This window comes from Coenobita brevimanus, chromosome 41 (genome assembly GCF_032717465.1).
Source record: "Coenobita brevimanus isolate Jiangsu-jjx chromosome 41, ASM3271746v2, whole genome shotgun sequence".
NCBI lineage: Eukaryota > Metazoa > Arthropoda > Malacostraca > Decapoda > Coenobitidae > Coenobita > Coenobita brevimanus.
In genome coordinates this window covers 14,789,746-14,809,571 of record NC_136994.1, presented here as the reverse complement: position 1 = coordinate 14,809,571, position 19,826 = coordinate 14,789,746, and the positions used below count along the sequence as shown (strand labels likewise).

The window sequence follows — 19,826 nt, the reverse complement described above, 5'->3', positions numbered from 1 at the left end:
CTATCTGGCTTTAGTGATTACTTTTATTAGTGCCAGCGATCTCATATTGCTGTATAAAGCCCATTTAGCCAGGGAAAAAAAAAATCCAAAATCATCCAGCATAGAGGGATATAATTTTTTTTCTTTTCCCAGAGCGGTATGGGTTAATTCAACATGGAAAATAAGAAATCTCTGCCTTCACCTCAATTTTCCCTTAATACTCTACAGTAACATTTCATCCCTCCCTATCCTCAGAAAGGAGGGAAGTGGATTACAGGATAAGGACTTCAGCCACCAGTCTACTGGGTTCACATCTCAGATGAGCCTGAGGTTGGAACTACTGCTACAATACAAATCATCCACTGATATTTTGTAATGTAGGAAGAAGACTGACTTACCAGATACATTTATGTGAAGCTACAGAATGTGGTGAAAATTTTTGGCATATCAGCTACAGCCAGGATTACGGGGGCTTGAATGATGAGTGAATGGAAGCTTAGCCCACTGAACTGGGCAAACTTGGGCTGTCTGGATGTTGCTACTCCTCGCCCTACCCTAGGGTGAGAAAGGAGGTCCAGATGATGATTAAGAGGAGGAGGAGGAGGAAAGAGAGACTGGGTAAGGAAGCTGAAAGACAACTTCATGGTGTGTCAGTGCCCATGTTAACATATGAGGTGAAACTGGCTCAACTGAAAGTCACAAGTAATGGCTGTGGAAATGTGATTGTTAAGAAATGTGTGCCATGTACATAGAGCTGATACAACAAAAAACAGTGATCACTGAAAGATATGGTGTACAGAAGTGTGTTGAAAATAGGGTTTCCAGAACAGTGTATGGTCATACAGGGAGAATGGATATATAGCACAGGTAGACAAGGTGGTGAAAAGGGTATGTGAGTGAACTTGAAAGTTGGAGATGATGAAAGATGGCCAATGGATAAAAATGATTGTGAGTGCAGAGTATGGAAGCTGATGAAGCTAAGGAATTAACATGTGCCTGATGGGTGAAGGATTCATGAATTAAGCACATGATGTGGATTTAACACTCATGATGATGATGAAGATGACGATGATGATGACAAAATGACTCGTGTGACAGATGTATGTGAAATACTTTATGGGGAAAAAAAAAAAAAGTAGCTGTGAGGCTGAAGCAGGATTCCAAAGGCTTAAATAGTGTATGAATGACTGTGTGGCCCATTTAACCGGGCATGCTATTGACAGTTCTCCCATTATTGTAATTCTCTTCCCATTTTCTGTATCCTACCTCACCCAATTTTTTGGCAAAAATCTTAAATCAGCTAATTCAAACAATCCATTATCTTGATATCATGTAGGCTACCATATCCCTCCACTCTGCTGTTACGTCTGTCATTGTCCCAGTACCGGTATGGCACCACACACCACACTACTGTTATGATACCACACATCCCACAATTAGTCAATATTGCTGCAGCCTCAATAACTCTTGTAGTGATGGAGTCTGAAGAGCTGGGCATTCCCATGGTCATTACCAGCAGCCAGGAAGCCACTCAGCGGGGAGAAGTTGAGTGTCTGGACGATACGGAAAGTGTGATTCGCGGGGAAGTTCTCAAAGTATGTCATTGAAGGAAAGTGAACCTGCAAGAGACCAAAATGAGCATCATTGTCTGGTGCCAGAAAGGGATGACGATACGGAAAGTGTGATTCGCGGGGAAGTTCTCAAAGTATGTCATTGAAGGAAAGTGAACCTGCAAGAGACCAAAATGAGCATCATTGTCTGGTGCCAGAAAGGGATGCCTTCATATGGTGGCACCAATATATCTGGGTGGCTCCACTACTCAGGTTATAACTACCTGGGTTATTCAGTCATCCCTCAACTACCCGGGTTATAAAGTCATTCCTCAGCTCCTTCCATATCCCCTGAAAGGAGAATGATGGACTGCAGGAGGACATCTTGAGCCTGCTGTCCACTGGGATTACACTTCTGATGAACCTGGGGCTACAGCAACTACTACTACTACTAGTTATTATTATTTATCTATCTACCCATCATCCAATCCCACCCTCATTATCATTATCTAACTATCTATCTATCATCCAACCCTTTATGGGCCCACCAGGGGCAGAGGAGCCCATTGTCACGCTACTCAGTCCAGACATTATGGCAAGTTAACAGTCACTTCCCTGAATGTGTTATGTGTGCAATAAAACTCCAACCATCCCTAATATGTAAACCCTTATTAGTCACATCTGACTGAACCACCTTAATCCACAACACCACCAAGTGTCCAATAAAGCTTTTCTACCAAGTTCACAAGGTCATACTGGCCTCTATTCCAAGGGACAGAGGATTAAAAAATGCCAGTGCAATCTCTTGAACTCACCTACTATAAGTCACAACTTTCATTAATGCAGTTTGTTTCACTGTTCGTGCAATTTTTTCAATATCCTATTTCTAGTATCCACCAACTGTAAAGCACTATTACACCTCGGAACATGCAGACAAAATGCTAATATAACTGAAACAAGTTTATCCATCCATCATCTAATCCTACGTTGCCCCATGAGGAGCGTAGGAGCCCGGGGCTAGGAAAGTTGGTCCTGGCATTTACGATGAGAGTGACCAGCCTCACTCATCCCTGAGTGGCATTACATAAGCAATAAACCCCAACCACCCCTTGGATATAAACCTTCACCGGCTTAATCCGATTGGAGCTCCTTTATTACCCACTAAACCACCAGGTTTAAAATAAATAAGTTCTACTGGCTTGTAGCTGATTGATTACAGACTATGAGGCAGGGGTGGGAGGAACTACTGTACATATGCAGGAAAACATTAGCATACAGTAACCTGAAATGAGAATTGTACTAAATATTTGAAACTTAGTCCGAACGGACCCGGGTTCAAATCCTGTTGAGGCAGGGAACAGTTTAAGGATTTGAATTTCATAAAATCAGACTTTACTGATCTACCAGAAGACCCGCCGACATGTCATAAAAATATCCCAGCTAATACCAATACACCAGTCCTGTAAGAGACAGCCCTAGCATGTATTCAATATGGACGGTGGGTGTTAGCACCAAAGTGGTGACATGTAGAGGTGTGTGGTACGTACGAGGACTACTGGGCCTTGAAAGTAGGCTGTGAAGCCTATGTCCAGAGTTGGTCACATAACAAAAAAAATAAATAAAAAAATAAATAAAAGTGAAAATCCATATACAAATTCACCCACCAGCTTGAAGGCTTCCTCCCGTTCACGTGAGGCGGTTGCCAGAATCTCAGTGGAGGAATTGAAGGCAAGAGATGTTACAGGCGTGAGGAGCTTGGACAGAACCTTCACTGGGGTTGGGGTGGGGTTGGAGACTAATTGTGAGGTGTCATAGATGTTGACAACGCCCGATGATGACCCACACGCCAGATAGCACCCAGAAGCTGCTATACTCGTACCCTTTATGCACCCGTCATCATAGAAACGGTGAACACATTGCCTTGTATCCATGTCCCATACACACACATCACCACCAGCTGTAAGACACATATACATCAGTGTAATTTGTGTGGCATTCCTGTGAAGTCCTATACAGAATGGTATCCACACATGATGCAACACTGCGATGATGATGACAATGAAGATGAAAAAGGTAACCCATAACAAAGATTTGCGTTAAAAAGGTAAACAGATTATAACATATGTGGTAGTGGTGATGTAACAAGGTGACTCAACTGCCTAGTTATACAAACATCCCTCAACTACTTCCCTATCCCTCAGTGGAGGATGGTGAACTGATGGAGAAGGACAACTTAAGCCTGCAGTTTACCAGGTTCTCATCTCATATAAATCTGGAACCCATTAATAATAAGACTGCAACAGTTCATTTTAACAAGCAGACAAGAATGGGTGGGAAGGGACAACATCAAAGAACTTAATTTTTTTCCTGCTCTATCCATGTCACTGCAACATACCTCCATGTGAGTACATCCTGGTGCCGTTCTCATTGAAGGTGATACAATAGACCTCTTCTGGAGCATAGAATGTGTGTATGTGTGACAACACCCGGCCATCAAACACATCCATTATCCCGGATGGGGCTAGAGTCACGACGAAATTCCCACCTGGAGAGACTGCAAAACTCTGTAAAGTAACACATCCTGACATTACTGCACTATCTACCTGTCTACTAGAACTTCTACAGCTAGACGCCTTAATCCCTGAGGGGGTGGCCACAAACAAATTAATGTCACCCTGTCTTCCACCATCAGGCTGCCCAGACTACAAACTTCACTAAGGTATCCAATTTTGGCATTACAGCACCATCTATGTATATTTCATGTCAAGATGCTTTCATTCCTATGGGGTGGCCACAGACAACTGGCCTCATGTCACCCTGTTTTCCACCTTCAGCCTGCCCTCCCTCCAAGTCACACTACTCACTTTCATACACGTACCAACTTACTCCATCCTTCCACCTATACAGTAAGTAAAAATAACAGTAACAGCCAATCCCTTCAAAGCAGCTATGGGGACATGAGGCTAGGCTACCACAGTCCAGCTAACAAAATTCCTTCAATTTGGTGATGTATTTTCCATATGAATCAATTACCACCCAATTACAGCATTTCCTTCAAGCTATGAAGAACCTCCAGTTTGAAGTCTTTCCTATGCTGAACAAAATGGTCAGGAGGTAGCAAGAATCAAATGACCAATACAGGAGGGAAGTGTTCTAAAATATCACATTTTTCTATATAAGTTGTACTGTGAAAAAGGGGATGCAAACACATTTTTACAGATAACTGAATTTTTATCATCATCATCATCGTCCCAACCTCTTTTCCCACTCAAAGATGGTGTGAGGTAGGATTTAGAATGTAGAAAGAGAAAGCTATCAACAGCATGCCCCTCACTTATATATATATATATATATATATATATATATATATACAGTATATACTGTATATATATATATATATATATATATATATATATATATATATATATATATATATACAGTATATACTGTATATATTTTTTGTCCGACTCTGAGCAAAAGCTTCACAGCCTGCTTCCGAGGCCCAGTTGTTCTTCTACATACCATACACCATATGTCACCACTTCGGCGCTAATACCCACCGTCCATATTGAATACATGCTAGGGCTGTCTCATACAGGACTGGTGTGTTAGTGTTAGTGGGGGTATTTTTACGACATGTTGGCGGGTCTTCTGGTAGATTAGTAAAGTCAAGTTTTATGAAATTCAAATCCTTAAACTGTTCCCTACCCCACCAGAGATTTGAACCTGGGTCCATTAGGACTGCAGGCCACCTCTCTACTGTTTTATCCACACTCTCATTCACTTACCATTCAAGCACCCGGAATTTAGACTCCACCTAATATATATAACCATCACAATTATTTCCCAACTTAACTGTTATTTTAAACTAGAATGAAAGTGGCAAAATAGCTTAAAGGGCAACAATGAATCTAAATTTGGCAATTTTTCTACAATGTAATGTGGATCTTACCTCACTCCGTCCTTAGGTGAGAAAAGAGGTCTGGATGATGATGATGATGATGATGATGATGATGATGATGATGACAACGACGACAATGACGATGATGATGATACTTCACAAGAATGAACCATGTGAATATGTATAAGTCACCTGATTGAAGGGATTAACAGCAAAACAGGTGCTACAGAGGGATCCCCTGTGGTGGAACTGATTTAACCATGTGGCTCAAATGCCTGGTTATATAAACATCCCTCAGCTACTTCCATATTCCCCAAAAGGAGGATGGAGAAGGACAATTTGAGCCTGTCCACTGGGTTCACATTCTGATGAGCCTGGGGACACAACAACAAAACTGTACATTCAATACACCAGGTATGGCCTTATTCCCTAAAAAAAAGATGAGAACAGACAACTTCAGCCAGCAGTCCACTGGGTTCACATTCAGATGAGTCTGGGTTAACAACAACAACAACAACAAAACCGTACATTCAAATCAGCAGCTGTGGCCTTACCTTTATCCCAAACATGTTGTTCCTGATGTTGGCGGGGAACCTCAAAAGCTGGCCGCTCTCCATGTTATAACAAAAGAAGTTGTGCTCTTTGGTTGATGATACCAAAAACTTCTTCCCATCCGCCAGGAACTTACCACATCTGATCGGGTAGTTTGGGAAGCGTACTGACTGAATTTTGTGGTTTGTAATTCCATCCACCTGCAAACAAAATTTGGATATTTAACATTGTAAATACAGAATTATATATACATGTGTACACATATATATACAGTAATTCCTTGATTATTCATCATAACAGAGCCAAAGGTATGACTGAATACAGGCAATGAGGGGATACGGAGCAATATCCTCTACGGTACCCATACCCTAACTACTGTATACCCATACCCAATCTATATGTACAGTACCCCTCCTAATTTTGGCAGTGTTCCGCGGTCTTTTGGCTGTTTTTAGACATCAAAACACACTTTGCAATATTTGGAAAAAAAAAAAAAAAAAAAACTCACAGAGCCCAAGAACTTGGGAATGTCTTCAGCTGCCTGGGCAAGTGCCACATCTCCCAACACAAGATACACAACAACACTGTTTTTTCCACACCGAGAAATGACTCTCAGGCGGTGATTTCTCGAAGACTTCTAGTCAATGACATCGGAAGCAATCCAGGACCCACCAACAATTACGAACGTCCAACATGCTCAAAACCTATCACTTCAAGCCTACAGACAAAGGGTTCAGTTCAGTGCAGTTCCTGCAAGAACTGGACCCATTTCACCTGCAAAACACTTGCAGCCAGAAGACAATACACAAACACCTGAACCTGCTCCTTATGCTCCTTCCCCCCCCCCCACTAGCCCCTCTCTTACTCCCTCCACACCTCCTCAGCCTAACCCATCGATCCTTCCCACACCATCCAATCTCCCAACCCCTCCCATTCCACCCCAATCTAATCCACCCCAACTCTTATCTCTATCACAACCTTCTGCTACCCCTTCTCCACCCCCACCCCCATCTCCCCCCGTGCTGCAGCACCGAACACACATCGTACACACAACATTAACATTCTTCAAATAAACACATAGGGAGTCCCCGATAAACATAAGGGTTAGGTACCTTTAACATCTTTTGTATATCGATTTTTCATATATTGAAGCATTTTTCCCCGTAAGAAACTTAAGAAAATGAGGAAATGCATTCCAGAAGCCTCACCAAAACTGTCAACTAACTACTCTGTACTAGTAGAGTGACCAGCCTCACTCATCCCTGAGTGGCATTACATAAGCAATCAACCCCAACCATCCCTTGGATATAAACCCTCACCGGCTCAATCCGATTGGAGCGAAATAATTACCCACTAAACCACCAGGTGCCAAAATTTGGTTATATGGTTATTTATATACTGTACATATATATGTATATATATATATATATATATATATATATATATATATATATATATATATATATATATACAACTCCTCAGCTGAAAGCCAGAAGATATATTTCACAAAAAAATGTTTTGTCACTATAAGCTACAGATAAGCTTAGGGCTACAACAACATTCTAAAACAAAACAAAGTTGTGCGAGCTCTCCATGGTAACTTCAACCCTTGTATGGTTGCATGTGAAGTCTGGTGAATTTTCATCACAAACATAATGCAACTTGAAAGCTCATCATGAGTTCCTATGTTCCTGATTTTAAGTAAGCTGTGAGTGCATAAGAGAAACTATGACCCATTTAGTGACAGCACACAATGACTGGACTGACTGTATTGTATGATTCATAACCTAGTTAGTGCTGGCAAATAAAGACCCTCCCAAACTTGACCTAAAACTGCCACCTCTCCATCTTGAACAGAGTTATTGCAACAGATTACCACTAGAATATGAAGCTAGTCACAAAGAAGCTCCATGGAAAGAATGTAGGGCCATACTACTGTCTTTTTCTGCCACTGGTATATGTGAAATAAGCTAAAAATGACGATCATCTTGGCCAAGTTGAAGCGAAAGAACTATAGATACCTTAAAGAGTGTGGCGCTGCCATTTAGACCGCAACGACCGCCAACCAGTGCCACTGGTAGGTGAGGGTTGAACTCCACCACTTTGATAATCGGTCCCTCTGTCTGTGATTGATGATTAAGGTTGCATACCTTTTTGAAGTACAACCGGGATTTCTTCAGGGCACCACCTTTTGTTCTGGAGAGATAATCACCTGTACCCTGGAAAGAAAAGTCATCATCACCATCATCAACCTGATCTCTTTTTCTCCACCCAACAATGGGATTAAGTTAGGTTCTAGACAGCATGAAAAAAACTGCCAGAGGGAATTTATCATCAGCATGCCAAGTTAAATAGGCCTGTCTCATTCATTCACTTATCAAGCCACTGGAATCCTGACTCCAACTCATAAGAATAACATTTTGCATTTCGTCCTCACAGTACTACAGTAATGATGAACCCTTATAACTCTCAATACTCTAGTCCCTGTGCTCCCTCCAATGCATCAAAGCTTGTGGACACCAGTATTTCAGTTAGCAGGCAACTTTTAGTTTGTTAACTCTGTATACATACATTAAACCAATGGTAAAGCTGAAGTCTACTGATTTTCAAGATTGTAGGAATTTCAGCCATTGAATCAAGATATGATAGAAAGTGTTAGACGAAATATATACATTGAGGTGGTTTGGCCATGTGGAGAGGATGGAGAGTGAGAGACTAACGAGGAGATTGTATGTGAGTGAGGAGGAGGAGGAAAGAGGGAAGGGGAGGCCAAGGATGAGATGGATGGATGGAGTGGAGAGGTATATGAGGACGGTGTGAGCTGGGGGAAGGGCAGTGAAATGTCGAGGAACAGAGTCGACATGGAGGCGATTTGTCTGTGGCCACCCCTTACAGGATTAAGGCGTCTGGCAGTAGGTAGGTAGGTAGGAATCATGCTGATGTCCTTTTTAGTTTCTTCTTACTGCTATCAGACTATTAAATTTCTGTAAGGCAACTCATACTGAGGGAGTGTATTAAGGCTGTATTTAACCTCTATAGTTTGAAAAGTCTTATCCTATGCTGAGTAAAACTGTTAGAGATGGCAACAATAATAAAAAAGAGACATCCCAAGGCTCAGAAAGTTAAGTAGATGTCTGAAAGCTAGATGGACATAAAAGTGAAGATTGCCAATCTTTTATCCCACTGAGACTGGTGATGTCTTCTGTTTGTTCTTGCAGTCTCCTGATGATTTTACTGCACTTAGAATTGGCTTCTCAAACTGCTGGGGTTAGACAGAGCCTTAGTAACCCCTTCAATACAAGATGCCCTTCCTAAATTGAATAAAATCATGTGGTAGCAGCAAAAATACACTAATTATGATGTCATCCATATTCAGGGTTCAGGAAAATTTATTTGTAATCTACCTACTCATAAAGTCCCATCTTTTAATGATACTTCAATCCTACACAACTTTCAACTCACCATTGTCAGCATCCCGTCTTCTTCCCTATCATCGTCATCTTCCCGGTCGAGGGAGGCCCATTCTGGTGTGCCACCAACGACCTGTGTGAATTGCTTCCTCAGGGTCTCACTATATTGCTGCTCTGAGTTCTCTTGCACCCCTGTTGATCCCTTTGCATTCCTCTTGGTGGCTGCAACATCCTTCACTCTGCCAAGTCAAAGGTAAAATTGGTTAAAAGTACAACTCTGGGGAAAGGCAACTAATGCACTCTCATACATTCTCTTGGTCAGTCTCCCACTCTTCTCCCTTAACACAACACTCTCCCTCACTCTCTGATCTTACCTCTTCATCTTTGTTAGTCCTTCACTCTCCTCCCATGACAATTATACTCTCCAAGCTTATTTCTCCATCCTGTTCTCAGCCATCCTTTCCTTCTCCCAACCACCAAACACTCATACACTCTCTTGGTTAGTCTCTCTCCCTCTTCTCACAACACACTACCTTCCTTTAAATACTCTCTGATCTTACCTTTTATCTTGTTCTCAACCTTCCTTTCTTTTTCTTTCCAACCACCCTATTCTCATCCACTCTCTTTGTCGGTCTCATTCTCTTTCCAAAACACCCCGCCCTCCCATATATGCCTTTCTACATCATTTCATTCCTTCTCTCCTCCTTCCAACCACCCCCATTCTCATATATTAGCTTGATCAGTACCTCACTTTCCTCTCACTACACACCAACCCTCATCATATACTCTCTGATCTTATTTCTCCATTTTCTTGTCTTTCTCTTCTTCCAAGCACCTCTCTCACATTCAGCTTCATGTCTCCCACTCTCCAGCCACAACACACTTTGTTCTCAATCTTCCTCTCCTTCTACTTCCAACCACTTCATAAATACTCCCTAACTCTGCTTATGCACCACAACACTCTCCTTCATACACTCTTCACTTTGTTATCAGTCCTTTTCTTTTGCTTTCAACCAGCTCACTCTCATACACTCTCCTATCTTGACATACAATACTCTCCTTCGTACATTCTCCACTAATTCTCAGCCTTCCTCTTCTTCTCCTTCCAATCACCACACTCTCAAACACACAACACACCACTCTCCTTCATACACTCTTCCCTATCTTACCTTAGTTCTTCTTTTCTCCTTCCAACCAACCCACTCTCATACACCAACTCTCCTTCCAAACATCACTCTTCTTTATACACTCTCCATGGAGTTCTCAGTCTTCCCCTCCTTCTACTTACAACCACCTCACACCCATACATACCTGGTCATCCTAATTTCATTCATACTTACTTTACTTGTATGTCGTCATCATCAACCCATGCTGGCTGCCTCTCTTCTTTTTCAGCTGTACCATGAATGTCAAATGGATCATCTGGTATCATCTGTTTCCCTTTCTTCTTCTTCTTTCCCTTTTTCACTTTTATTTCCTTTACTTTCTTCTTAGGTGGGGCAGATGGTGAGGTGGGGACGGTGGCTGGTGTGGGGTCCGTGGATATGTCATCATCATCAATTCCAAAAAGGTCTAATGCCAGTTCTCTGTGGGAGAGAGAGTGTGCTACAGTTTTTTCCCCTCAACCTGCCCCAGAGATGGTAATTTAAGGCCAAGTTAACACAAAAAGAGAATAGTACAGGCAGTTATTATTCATCATGGATGTGCTTTAAAAGATTAGCTGAAGTGTTAATCAAACAATTGGTACTGTACAGTATATTAGGGGTAACAAGCAAATCAAATTCACAGGCAGGAGGCTATATCACCATAATTTACTGTGGATACTAAAAAAGAAAAAGAAAAAATGAGGATATACTGCAATACATCCAGCTTAGCCAATGGAATACTAACCCCTCCAGTATGACATTTTTAAAATTTATCATCAGTAGTAACAACAATAGTATTAACCCAAGGCTTATCTGATCATTAACCCAATGGACTGCAGGCCAAAGCTGCCCTTTCTCCACAGGCCACCATCCTCCTTTCTGGGGATAGGGAAGGGACTAAGGGATGTATATATGTGAGCATCTCCTCCATATAGTTATATCAGTGCCACCACATGAAGGCATCCCTGTTTAACTTAATATACCATATCCAACTCTCAAGAGGCATTCAAACTGGAGCAGGTTACATATAAACTAATTTAACCCATTCACTACCCAGGTGCTCTCCTAAACTGAATACTGTATGGCAATCTAATAAATGCATGAAAGAGATAATGAAAAATTGCTCAGGCTGAAGAAGTTCAACAGCATATCCTCTCTCTAAATGAATCCACAAATGTTTAAATTACCTGACTTCTTTCTATCTTTACTAGAGACTCTGGTGTTATTCTTAATTTATATCTCATTAAATGACTCATTGAAGCATCAACAAACCCTAATGGAAACACAGGTGAATACAGAAAACAATGAGAGAGAGAGAGAGAGAGAGAGAGAGAGCTGTCCTACTACATAATCTTGACAATCAACTGGATAAACAGTCTTACTTCTCCCTCTCCACCATCTGTTTGTATGCCTTTGCCTCCCTCTTCTTTGCCTTCCGTGACTTTCCACTCGTGTCATTCTGCTGCTCCTTCACATTCACATCTCCCTTCCGGTCGATGGTTATGACTCCTGATTTTAGGGGCCGAGTGCCAGATTTCAGTCTTTTCTTCTTTGTTTTATTAAATTTTTTGTTGCCGAGTTTGCCCACAAGTTTAGCTGTGAATTTTGGCGACATGTTCACAATTCCCTTGCTGGTTTCACACTACAGTATACAATTTCAACCCACGACCTGAAACACAGTCATTATATATTTTAGTTACTGCATAGGAAAATTTATCCGCAGTAATTACACTGCACACATGAAGCTCTCTGGGCCACAGAGGGGCAACTAGCTATTTAAAAAAAAAAAAAAAAAAAAAAAAAAGCCAGAACACATCATTCAAGATTAGGAATGATTACTTCAAGAGCCACTGATGATAGAAGAAAATATTTCTCAAGAAAAATTACTTGGAAGAATACATGCCACAAATAAAAAAGTGGGAGTTGAGCCAGACAAAACTGCATTACTTAAAGGATGGCACTTGTCCCTCTCTGGGTGCAGCTTCATATTTCCAACATATATTACAGCTTCATATAACAGACAGTAAATAGTAACAGCATGTACTGTGGACACTGGTAACATTTAAGCAAATCAACATGACAGATGGTAAGTTGCCAGGCAAGTCTTCAAGCAAGTGAAAACAGTAACCATGGTAAATTTGCCATTTAAGAGTCATCTTATTTTTTTATGACATCACGGTTTTCTGGGATAATTTTTTGAGTGGTTTACTTGAATTAAATCCTATTTTCCATCACAAAGTATTGGTACCTTTGGAGTAAGACCATTCCAACACTAAGAAAAACTGGGTACAGTGCACCCCCACACAATGTGAACTCACAGGGTGCGAATCACCTACAATGCGAGGTCAGCCCAGAAAATGCTTATTTTTATCAAATGCGAAATCTGCTAATCGAATTTCACAACATGCAAGTCAGCCATATGATTCCAAGGCACAAATGTACTTTCCGCCATTACTACAAATGTCGGGCTGGACTATGTCATTCAGTCACGTGAAGGCAGGTGCCTGGCAACGAGCCAGATTCAAAATGGTGGGCAGCTGGCCAGCTATCTGCATGCCATCTTCCGACTTTCCTGGGTAAACAGACACTTCTCCTCCATACTGCCGCGAGAACACACGTTGTACCTCGCATCCTGTGGTCCGTTTTAGCATCATTGCAGTACCCACCTCTTCAACGTGGTCTCAGCTGTCGACTTTGAAGCCTTTATGGCACCTCCAGGAGACCTCAGCAGTGACAGTGAGAGTGACAACAGGGCACCTCACCCCACAGGGCAAGTGTAGATGCCCTAAGCCTCGGAAACCCACCCCCTCCCTTCTTAGCAAGCCCAGAAGTCACTTAAAGAAAGGTACATAGTGTTCTATTCGTTGTCTTATTTGTTGGTCCAACTAGAAGTAATATTAGACAAAATATTAGCAGGGTAGAGTAGGCTGGAAGGGGGCCCGGAGACCAAGCCCAAGGTGGGCTGTCCACCATAAACCATTTTTCCCATAAGTTCTTTGGTTCACACAATCGAAATCGTAGAATGCAAGGGTTTCTGCTGCCCATAAACTTGCATTGTACGAGGGTGCACTGTACATAACTAGGTCGCTTAGTACGGTACTGTACAAGATTTCAAAATTCAGAATAAAGAATCCATGAAAAATGAAAATAAAAAACAAATTCTGAAACACACACACACACACACACACACACACACACACACACAAATCATTAACCCTAAACAGTCCTATATAGCTGCCTCTTGCAGTCCTAGGCTTAACATTTTTTGGTACTAACTACTAGTGAATATAGTTTTGAATGGTGAGTTGCTTGAGGAGGTAGAGTGTGTTAAATATTTAGGGTCACATGTTGCTGTGGATGGAAGAATAGATGCAGAAGTGAAGATTAGAATGAATGAAGTAGGTGAGGTGCTGGGAGGAATGAAAAAAGTGTTTAGATGTCGTTCACTTAGGATGGATGTAAAGAGAAGGCTGTATGATGGTGTTGTGGTACCAACTGCATTATATGGGGCTGAAACATGGAATATGGGTGTAGCAGAGAGGAAAAGTTTGAATGTAATGGAGATGAGGTGTCTAAGGAGTATGTGTGGAGTGACACGTATGGATCGAGTGCGAAATGATGAAGTGCGAAGGAGAACTGGAGTCGTTCGGGAGATGGCTGGTAGAGTTGAGCAGAGGGTGTTGTGATGGTTTGAGCATATGGAGAGAATGGAAAATGGGCGATTGGTGACAAAGATAACTAGCTCTGATGTGAGAGGTGTAAGGCTGAGAGGGAGACCACGAATAGGATGGATGGACAGTGTGAAGAGAGCGCTGGATGCAAGAGGGATGTCTGTTGAGCAAGGAAGAGTGGCTGTGCGTGACAGAAATAAATGGAGAGAAATTGTGAATGAATAAATGATGACGCAGCCCTGAGGGGATATTCCCCTGCATTTGGTCTGATCAGCTAGTCAGGTCAGGTGTGGGTAAGGGGATGGGTCTATTATGATGTGGCAGGAGTAAACCAGTTCTACTGTCGGGCCCTGCTGCGGATATCACTTATTGCACTGTGCAGTTGACCCTTGTGCGGTGAGGATCTGTCCCTTCTCCCCTTTGGGGCTAAGATATGAATGAATGTGTTTGAATGGATGAGTAAATTGGGAGTGTGTCGTCCTGTTTCGGCTATCTCCCTCTTCTTGGGGGAAGCAGCCTAGGTATATAGATAGAACTACTAGTGCTTGAATGGTCATAAAAAAAAAAAAAAATCTAAAGGGATGCATCCTATCAGAAAAAGCTACATTCTTCTGTCTCAACCTTGACACAGTTTGTGTTGACAGTTTTATACCACTTGTATCTTACATATTATTAAAAGCCTGCCTCAGACTTTCAGATTTTGTGATTTCCTAAATTTCCTTCATATTAATTATCTCCCTTTCAATGATTTTGCAATGGACATACTGGTGAGAAAAGATGAAACACATCTATCTATCTATTGCCAGATGCCTCAATTCTGTAAGGGGTGGCCACATACAAAATGCCTCCACGTCACCCTGTCCAACAACATTTCACTGCCCTGTTCCCAATTCACATCTTCTCTCATATACCTCTCCACTCAATCCCTCCATCTCATCTCGGCCTCCCCCTCCCTCCACCTCATTCGCATACACTTTCCTCGATAGGCTCTCGCTCTCCATCCTCTCCACATGACCAAATCATCTCAATGTATTTCTCCTAACACTTTCTATCACATCCACATCCACACCACAATGCTCCTTCACTTCCTCATTTGTCAGTCTGTCTTTCCATGCAACTCCACACACTCCTCTCAAATAACCCATTTCCACTGCCCTCACTCTTGACTTGTGTCCTTCCAACAAGGTCCAAGCTTCACATCCAAATGTTAAGGTTGGTATAACAGTACTGCCATGCAGCAACTTTTTTACTTCCATGCTCACTTCCCAGTTCCTCATCACTGCTTTCAAAGAACCAGCAACCTTTCTTCCCTGTCGTGCCCATTCAAGCACTTCACCCTCTAAACTTCCATCCTCACTCACCACACTACCCAAGTACTTAAATGCACTCACATTTTCCATTTCCTTCTCATCCAGCCTCACTATACACTTAGTAACTTCATTTCTCTCGAAGACCATAACTTTGCTCTTCCCTACATTCACCTTAGATTCTGTTTCTTACACACTCTCCCAAACTCATTCACCAACCCTTGCAATTCCCCTTTGACTTCATTTAACAAAAGTATCATCTGGAAACACCAGTACAGGGAGTTTCCAAACACTGCCCTCTCTCATTAGGGTCACTCCAACATCCACTGCCTTACCTTGTACCTCTTTTATAACCCTATCCATATACAGATTGAACAACCCTGTTTCAATCCAACATTCAAAGAGAAAAATTCACTCAGTTCACTATCCACATGCACTGCGGCCTTAGCTCTCTAATATATACTCTTCACGGCATTCAACAACTTCTCATTTACTCCATATATTCTTAATACTTTCCACATTCCTTGTCTATCCACCCTGTCAAATGCTTTCTCCAAATCCATGAAGGCCGCATGCTTTCCCTTCTCTAGAAAATTTTCTGCTAAAGACCTAAGAAAGAGTATCTGATCTATACAACCTCTTCCCTTCCTAAAACTTCCCTGTTGTTCTCCAACTAATTCCTCTGTTATTTCCCTAACTCTGTTGATAAGTATCCTACTATATACTTTTCCTATTACACTAAGAAGACAAATGCCCCTACAGTTACCACACACTTTTTTTCCCCCTTCTCCTTTGTACAGGGGAATAATTATACCTGACTTCCAATCATCTAGGACTCTACCTTCCTCCCAGGCCAATCTGCACATCTTCCATATCCATTCTACTACTATCCCTCCCCCATGCTTCAGCATTTCACCACACACTCCATCAACTCCTGGGGCTTTCCCCATTTTGATTTTCTTCATTGCTTCCACTACTTCCATACTACTGATTTCTTCCCCTCTTTTCACTTCCCTCCTTCTCCAAGCCATTCCCAAGCCACTTATACTCGTATTACTTTCATTTGGGGGAGGCGGTGGTTCAGTCAGTAGAGAGGTGGCCTGCAGTCCTACCGGACCCAGGTTCAAATCCCTGCTGGGACAGGGAACAGTTTAAAGGATTTGAATTTAATCAAAGCAGACTTTACTGATCTACCAGACGACCCACCGACATGTCGTAAAAACACCCTGGCTAATACCAATACACCAGTCCTGTATGAGACAGCCCTAGCTAGCATGTATTCAATATGGACGATGGGTGTTAGTGCCAAAGTAGTGACATGTAGAGGTGTACAGTATGGTATGTAGGAGGACTACTGGGCCTTGGGAGCATGCTGTGAAGCCTATGCCCAGAATTGGGGGGGAAAAAAAAAATCTCCATATTCAACAATTCCTTAAAGTGTTCTCTCCATCTGCTCACTTTTCTCCCTTCTCCACTACCAATCTACCATTTTTATCATTTACTCTCCAGCTTAAATCTTTATCACCCTATCTAACTCTCTCTTTACCTCTTTCCAGAACATTTTCTTACATTCCCTTCATGTTACACTCAAATTCCTTCCAAATTCCTCATCCACTCTTTTCTTACTCTCTCTTATTATTCTTTTCACCTCTCTCTCCCTCTCTACATATAATTCTCTTACAACTCTCAACTTCCTCTACACCCGTTTCTCATCCACTCATTACATGCTTTTTTCTTTTGCACCACAGCCTGTCTCACCTCTTCATTCCACCATGCTATTCCTTGCACCCCCTTTCATTTTCTCTTCATCCCACACACCACCTCACATGCTGCACAGGTTTCTTCTGTGAATATCTTGCACACACCTTCCATGTCCCCCATCAGCTCCAAATCACACTTACCCAAGTGCTCCTCCATATCTCTCATATATTCTGCCCTTTTTCCATCTTCTTGCAACTGTTCTATGCTCTTTGTATGGACTACTTTCTCTTGTACATGATGTACATAACTGAGTTACATCATACATCAAAACTGACAAGACTCATCTGGAGCAGAAACAACATTGTGGGGATGTGGGATACACAAATGAAATTATGATCAATTTCCTCGTGTAACTCATATTTTGATTTGCATGAGGGTCAAGGTAACTAATGAATCTTCCTGTCTTCAAATTTCATAAATACATTGTAGTTATGAGACTAAAATTACTGCAGGTTATAACTGTTTTCTGCAGACCAAGGAAAGGGGTGAAAAACTTCCCTTGTCTAGTTCTTCTTGTAAAAACATATCTAAGATACGACAGGAAATCGAACGTAAATCTAAGAATCCCACCGCAGGTAATCAGCTACCAATCTTTTATCCTGATCTTCAGAGGTATATTGGGAAGGGGAAGATGAGGGTAAACATATGCTTTACTTTTAGCAGTAGAAACTATCTATCTATTGCCAGACGCCATAACCCCGCATGGGGTGGCCATTTGACTTTGAATTACGGTATTTGTTTTACAGGGACGGGCACTAACCCTCCACCAACCCACTTGTTGACACGTAGGGAGCACGTATGGTTTGGTTATATGCTTACCACCCAGTGCTGTAAATGGTTTCTTGGCTTACAGGAAACCATTTGGCTTGTCACTCAATGTAAAGCCACCTGTAAAGGAAAGAAAAGCAATAAGAAGTGACAGGAAAGATGGAAGAAATAGGAAGAGAGGAAGGCAGGCACAGAAAAAGAATGATAAAGGCTAAGGAAGAAGTAGGCAGCACTACATCAAGTAAGTGGATGATGGTCGCCACCACCTAGAAACACCTTACCAAATCAATTCTTACTAATGGTCTGTTATATTTTTCCAATTATTTCTGGGATGGTAAATAAAAGTTACTTTTTAAATCTCTCTGCACGCTGTAAGCTGTTCCTCTGTGACAATTCGTTTGATTTGTCAGCATAATGGCGGAAAGGACTGTCTTTAGTGTTTAACAAAATTTAACCTAACCTAGATTAACCATACCTAACATTTTAACCTAACCAAACCTAAACTAAGCTTCGGTTGGGAAACTGGGAAAATGAAATCCACCTTTGAGTATGCTGAGTGAGTTTCTTCCATTGCACTGGAAGCAAACAATCATAGGTATGGTTTTAAAGAACAAGATAATAATGGGGGAAATTTTTCTGCAGGAAATGGTAGTTTACAACCCCGAAAACAGTAAAAGAAGAAAACACAAAAAACAAACTGGAGGAATATGAATTGAATTGGTAAGGCCTTTCTGCTGCTTCAGTAATGCACACATTTATCGGTCTGTTTGTCTTTAATTCTGTAATTTCCTTTTCTTCATGTTCAGCCTACTTTTATTGCAATTATTATCCTTCTAATTTTTAAAGGTAACTCAAAATAAACATGCACACTGGAAATTAAAACCACCACCGTTGTTACAGAGGTGTCGATGAACGTATTCCATTCAGCAGACAGCGATTTGCTGAGCATTCACTCGTATATTTCCAATATGATTAGGCAAATTCGCTACTGAGCTTTCAAAATGAAACAATAAATCAGTGAAATACAATATTTTCTGCTTTTAAGAATAATGCAATGTATGTGAATACCTCACCTCACGTGTACAAATTGGTGGGTCTGGCTGTGTTTGGTATCATGAAAGGGATTAGAATCTGATTGCCTACAATCGTCAAAGTACCTCTTATGAATGTGACACGGTGAGTGATGGCTTTATTATAGTATCCCTAATATTTAGACAAATTAAAATACAACATACACTACACACAGGTGAAACACTACTAATAACGCTGTAAACGAGTATTCAGAATTCTTAATTGCTGATAGATAAAAAACAGTCCCTTTCCATCATGTAAATAAACATGCATTCAAAATTTCTAAAATAAACATAAAAAAATGTAAGTAGCGAAACTAATAGTACACTACTCCATACATAAAGCAATGGTTGATGGTGGTCATGCATAAATGTATTAAAATTTCTATGATTTTGATTGAAGATTATGCCGTGTGCCTCCATTTTAAAGCTGAACACCAATAATCTCTACTCTTTTTTTTCCTTATAACGGTCTCTAATACAAAATCAACAAGCATTTATCGACCATTTAATGATTAATGAATTAAAGGATGTTTCCAGTCGGGAATAAAAAAAATTTCTATATTTAAAGAAAACAAACATTTCAACAACATCGAAGGTCCGTTCTACTTTTTTTTTTAAATTAAAAGCTGTTGAAGCCTTTGTATTAGGGCTATATGAGTTGCAGAGAAAGATAAAACAGTAAGTAATTGAGAATGTGGCGAAGGCCGGT

The 19,826-nt window shown here is 41.2% G+C and overlaps 1 protein-coding gene across 1 annotated transcript; it reads right to left on the bottom strand.

Annotated features, from left to right (window-relative positions):
• Window positions 1–1,436: 1,436 nt before the first annotated feature.
• On the bottom strand, window positions 1,437–19,135 carry wcd (U3 small nucleolar RNA-associated protein 18 homolog wicked). Its single transcript, XM_080270491.1, has 9 exons — window positions 19,118–19,135; window positions 11,920–12,206; window positions 10,733–10,978; window positions 9,445–9,631; window positions 8,004–8,201; window positions 5,985–6,182; window positions 3,925–4,093; window positions 3,194–3,486; window positions 1,437–1,598 (listed from the first exon to the last, which is right to left on the bottom strand). The coding sequence occupies exons 2-9, from the start codon at window positions 12,150–12,152 to the stop codon at window positions 1,437–1,439; spliced, it is 1,686 nt and encodes a 561-aa protein (XP_080126617.1). The 5' UTR covers window positions 12,153–12,206; window positions 19,118–19,135.
• Between the last annotated feature and the right edge of the window lie 691 nt (window positions 19,136–19,826).

Coding starts and splice junctions, on each gene's coding strand:
- wcd (XM_080270491.1), bottom strand. CDS start 12,152: ATGTCGCCAAAATTCACAGCTAAACTTGTGGGCAAACTCGGCAACAAA. Junction 10,979..11,919: donor CAGATGGTGGAGAGGGAGAA/GTAAGACTGTTT, acceptor TCTCTCCCACAG/AGAACTGGCATTAGACCTTT. Junction 9,632..10,732: donor GATGACGACATACAAGTAAA/GTAAGTATGAAT, acceptor TTGACTTGGCAG/AGTGAAGGATGTTGCAGCCA.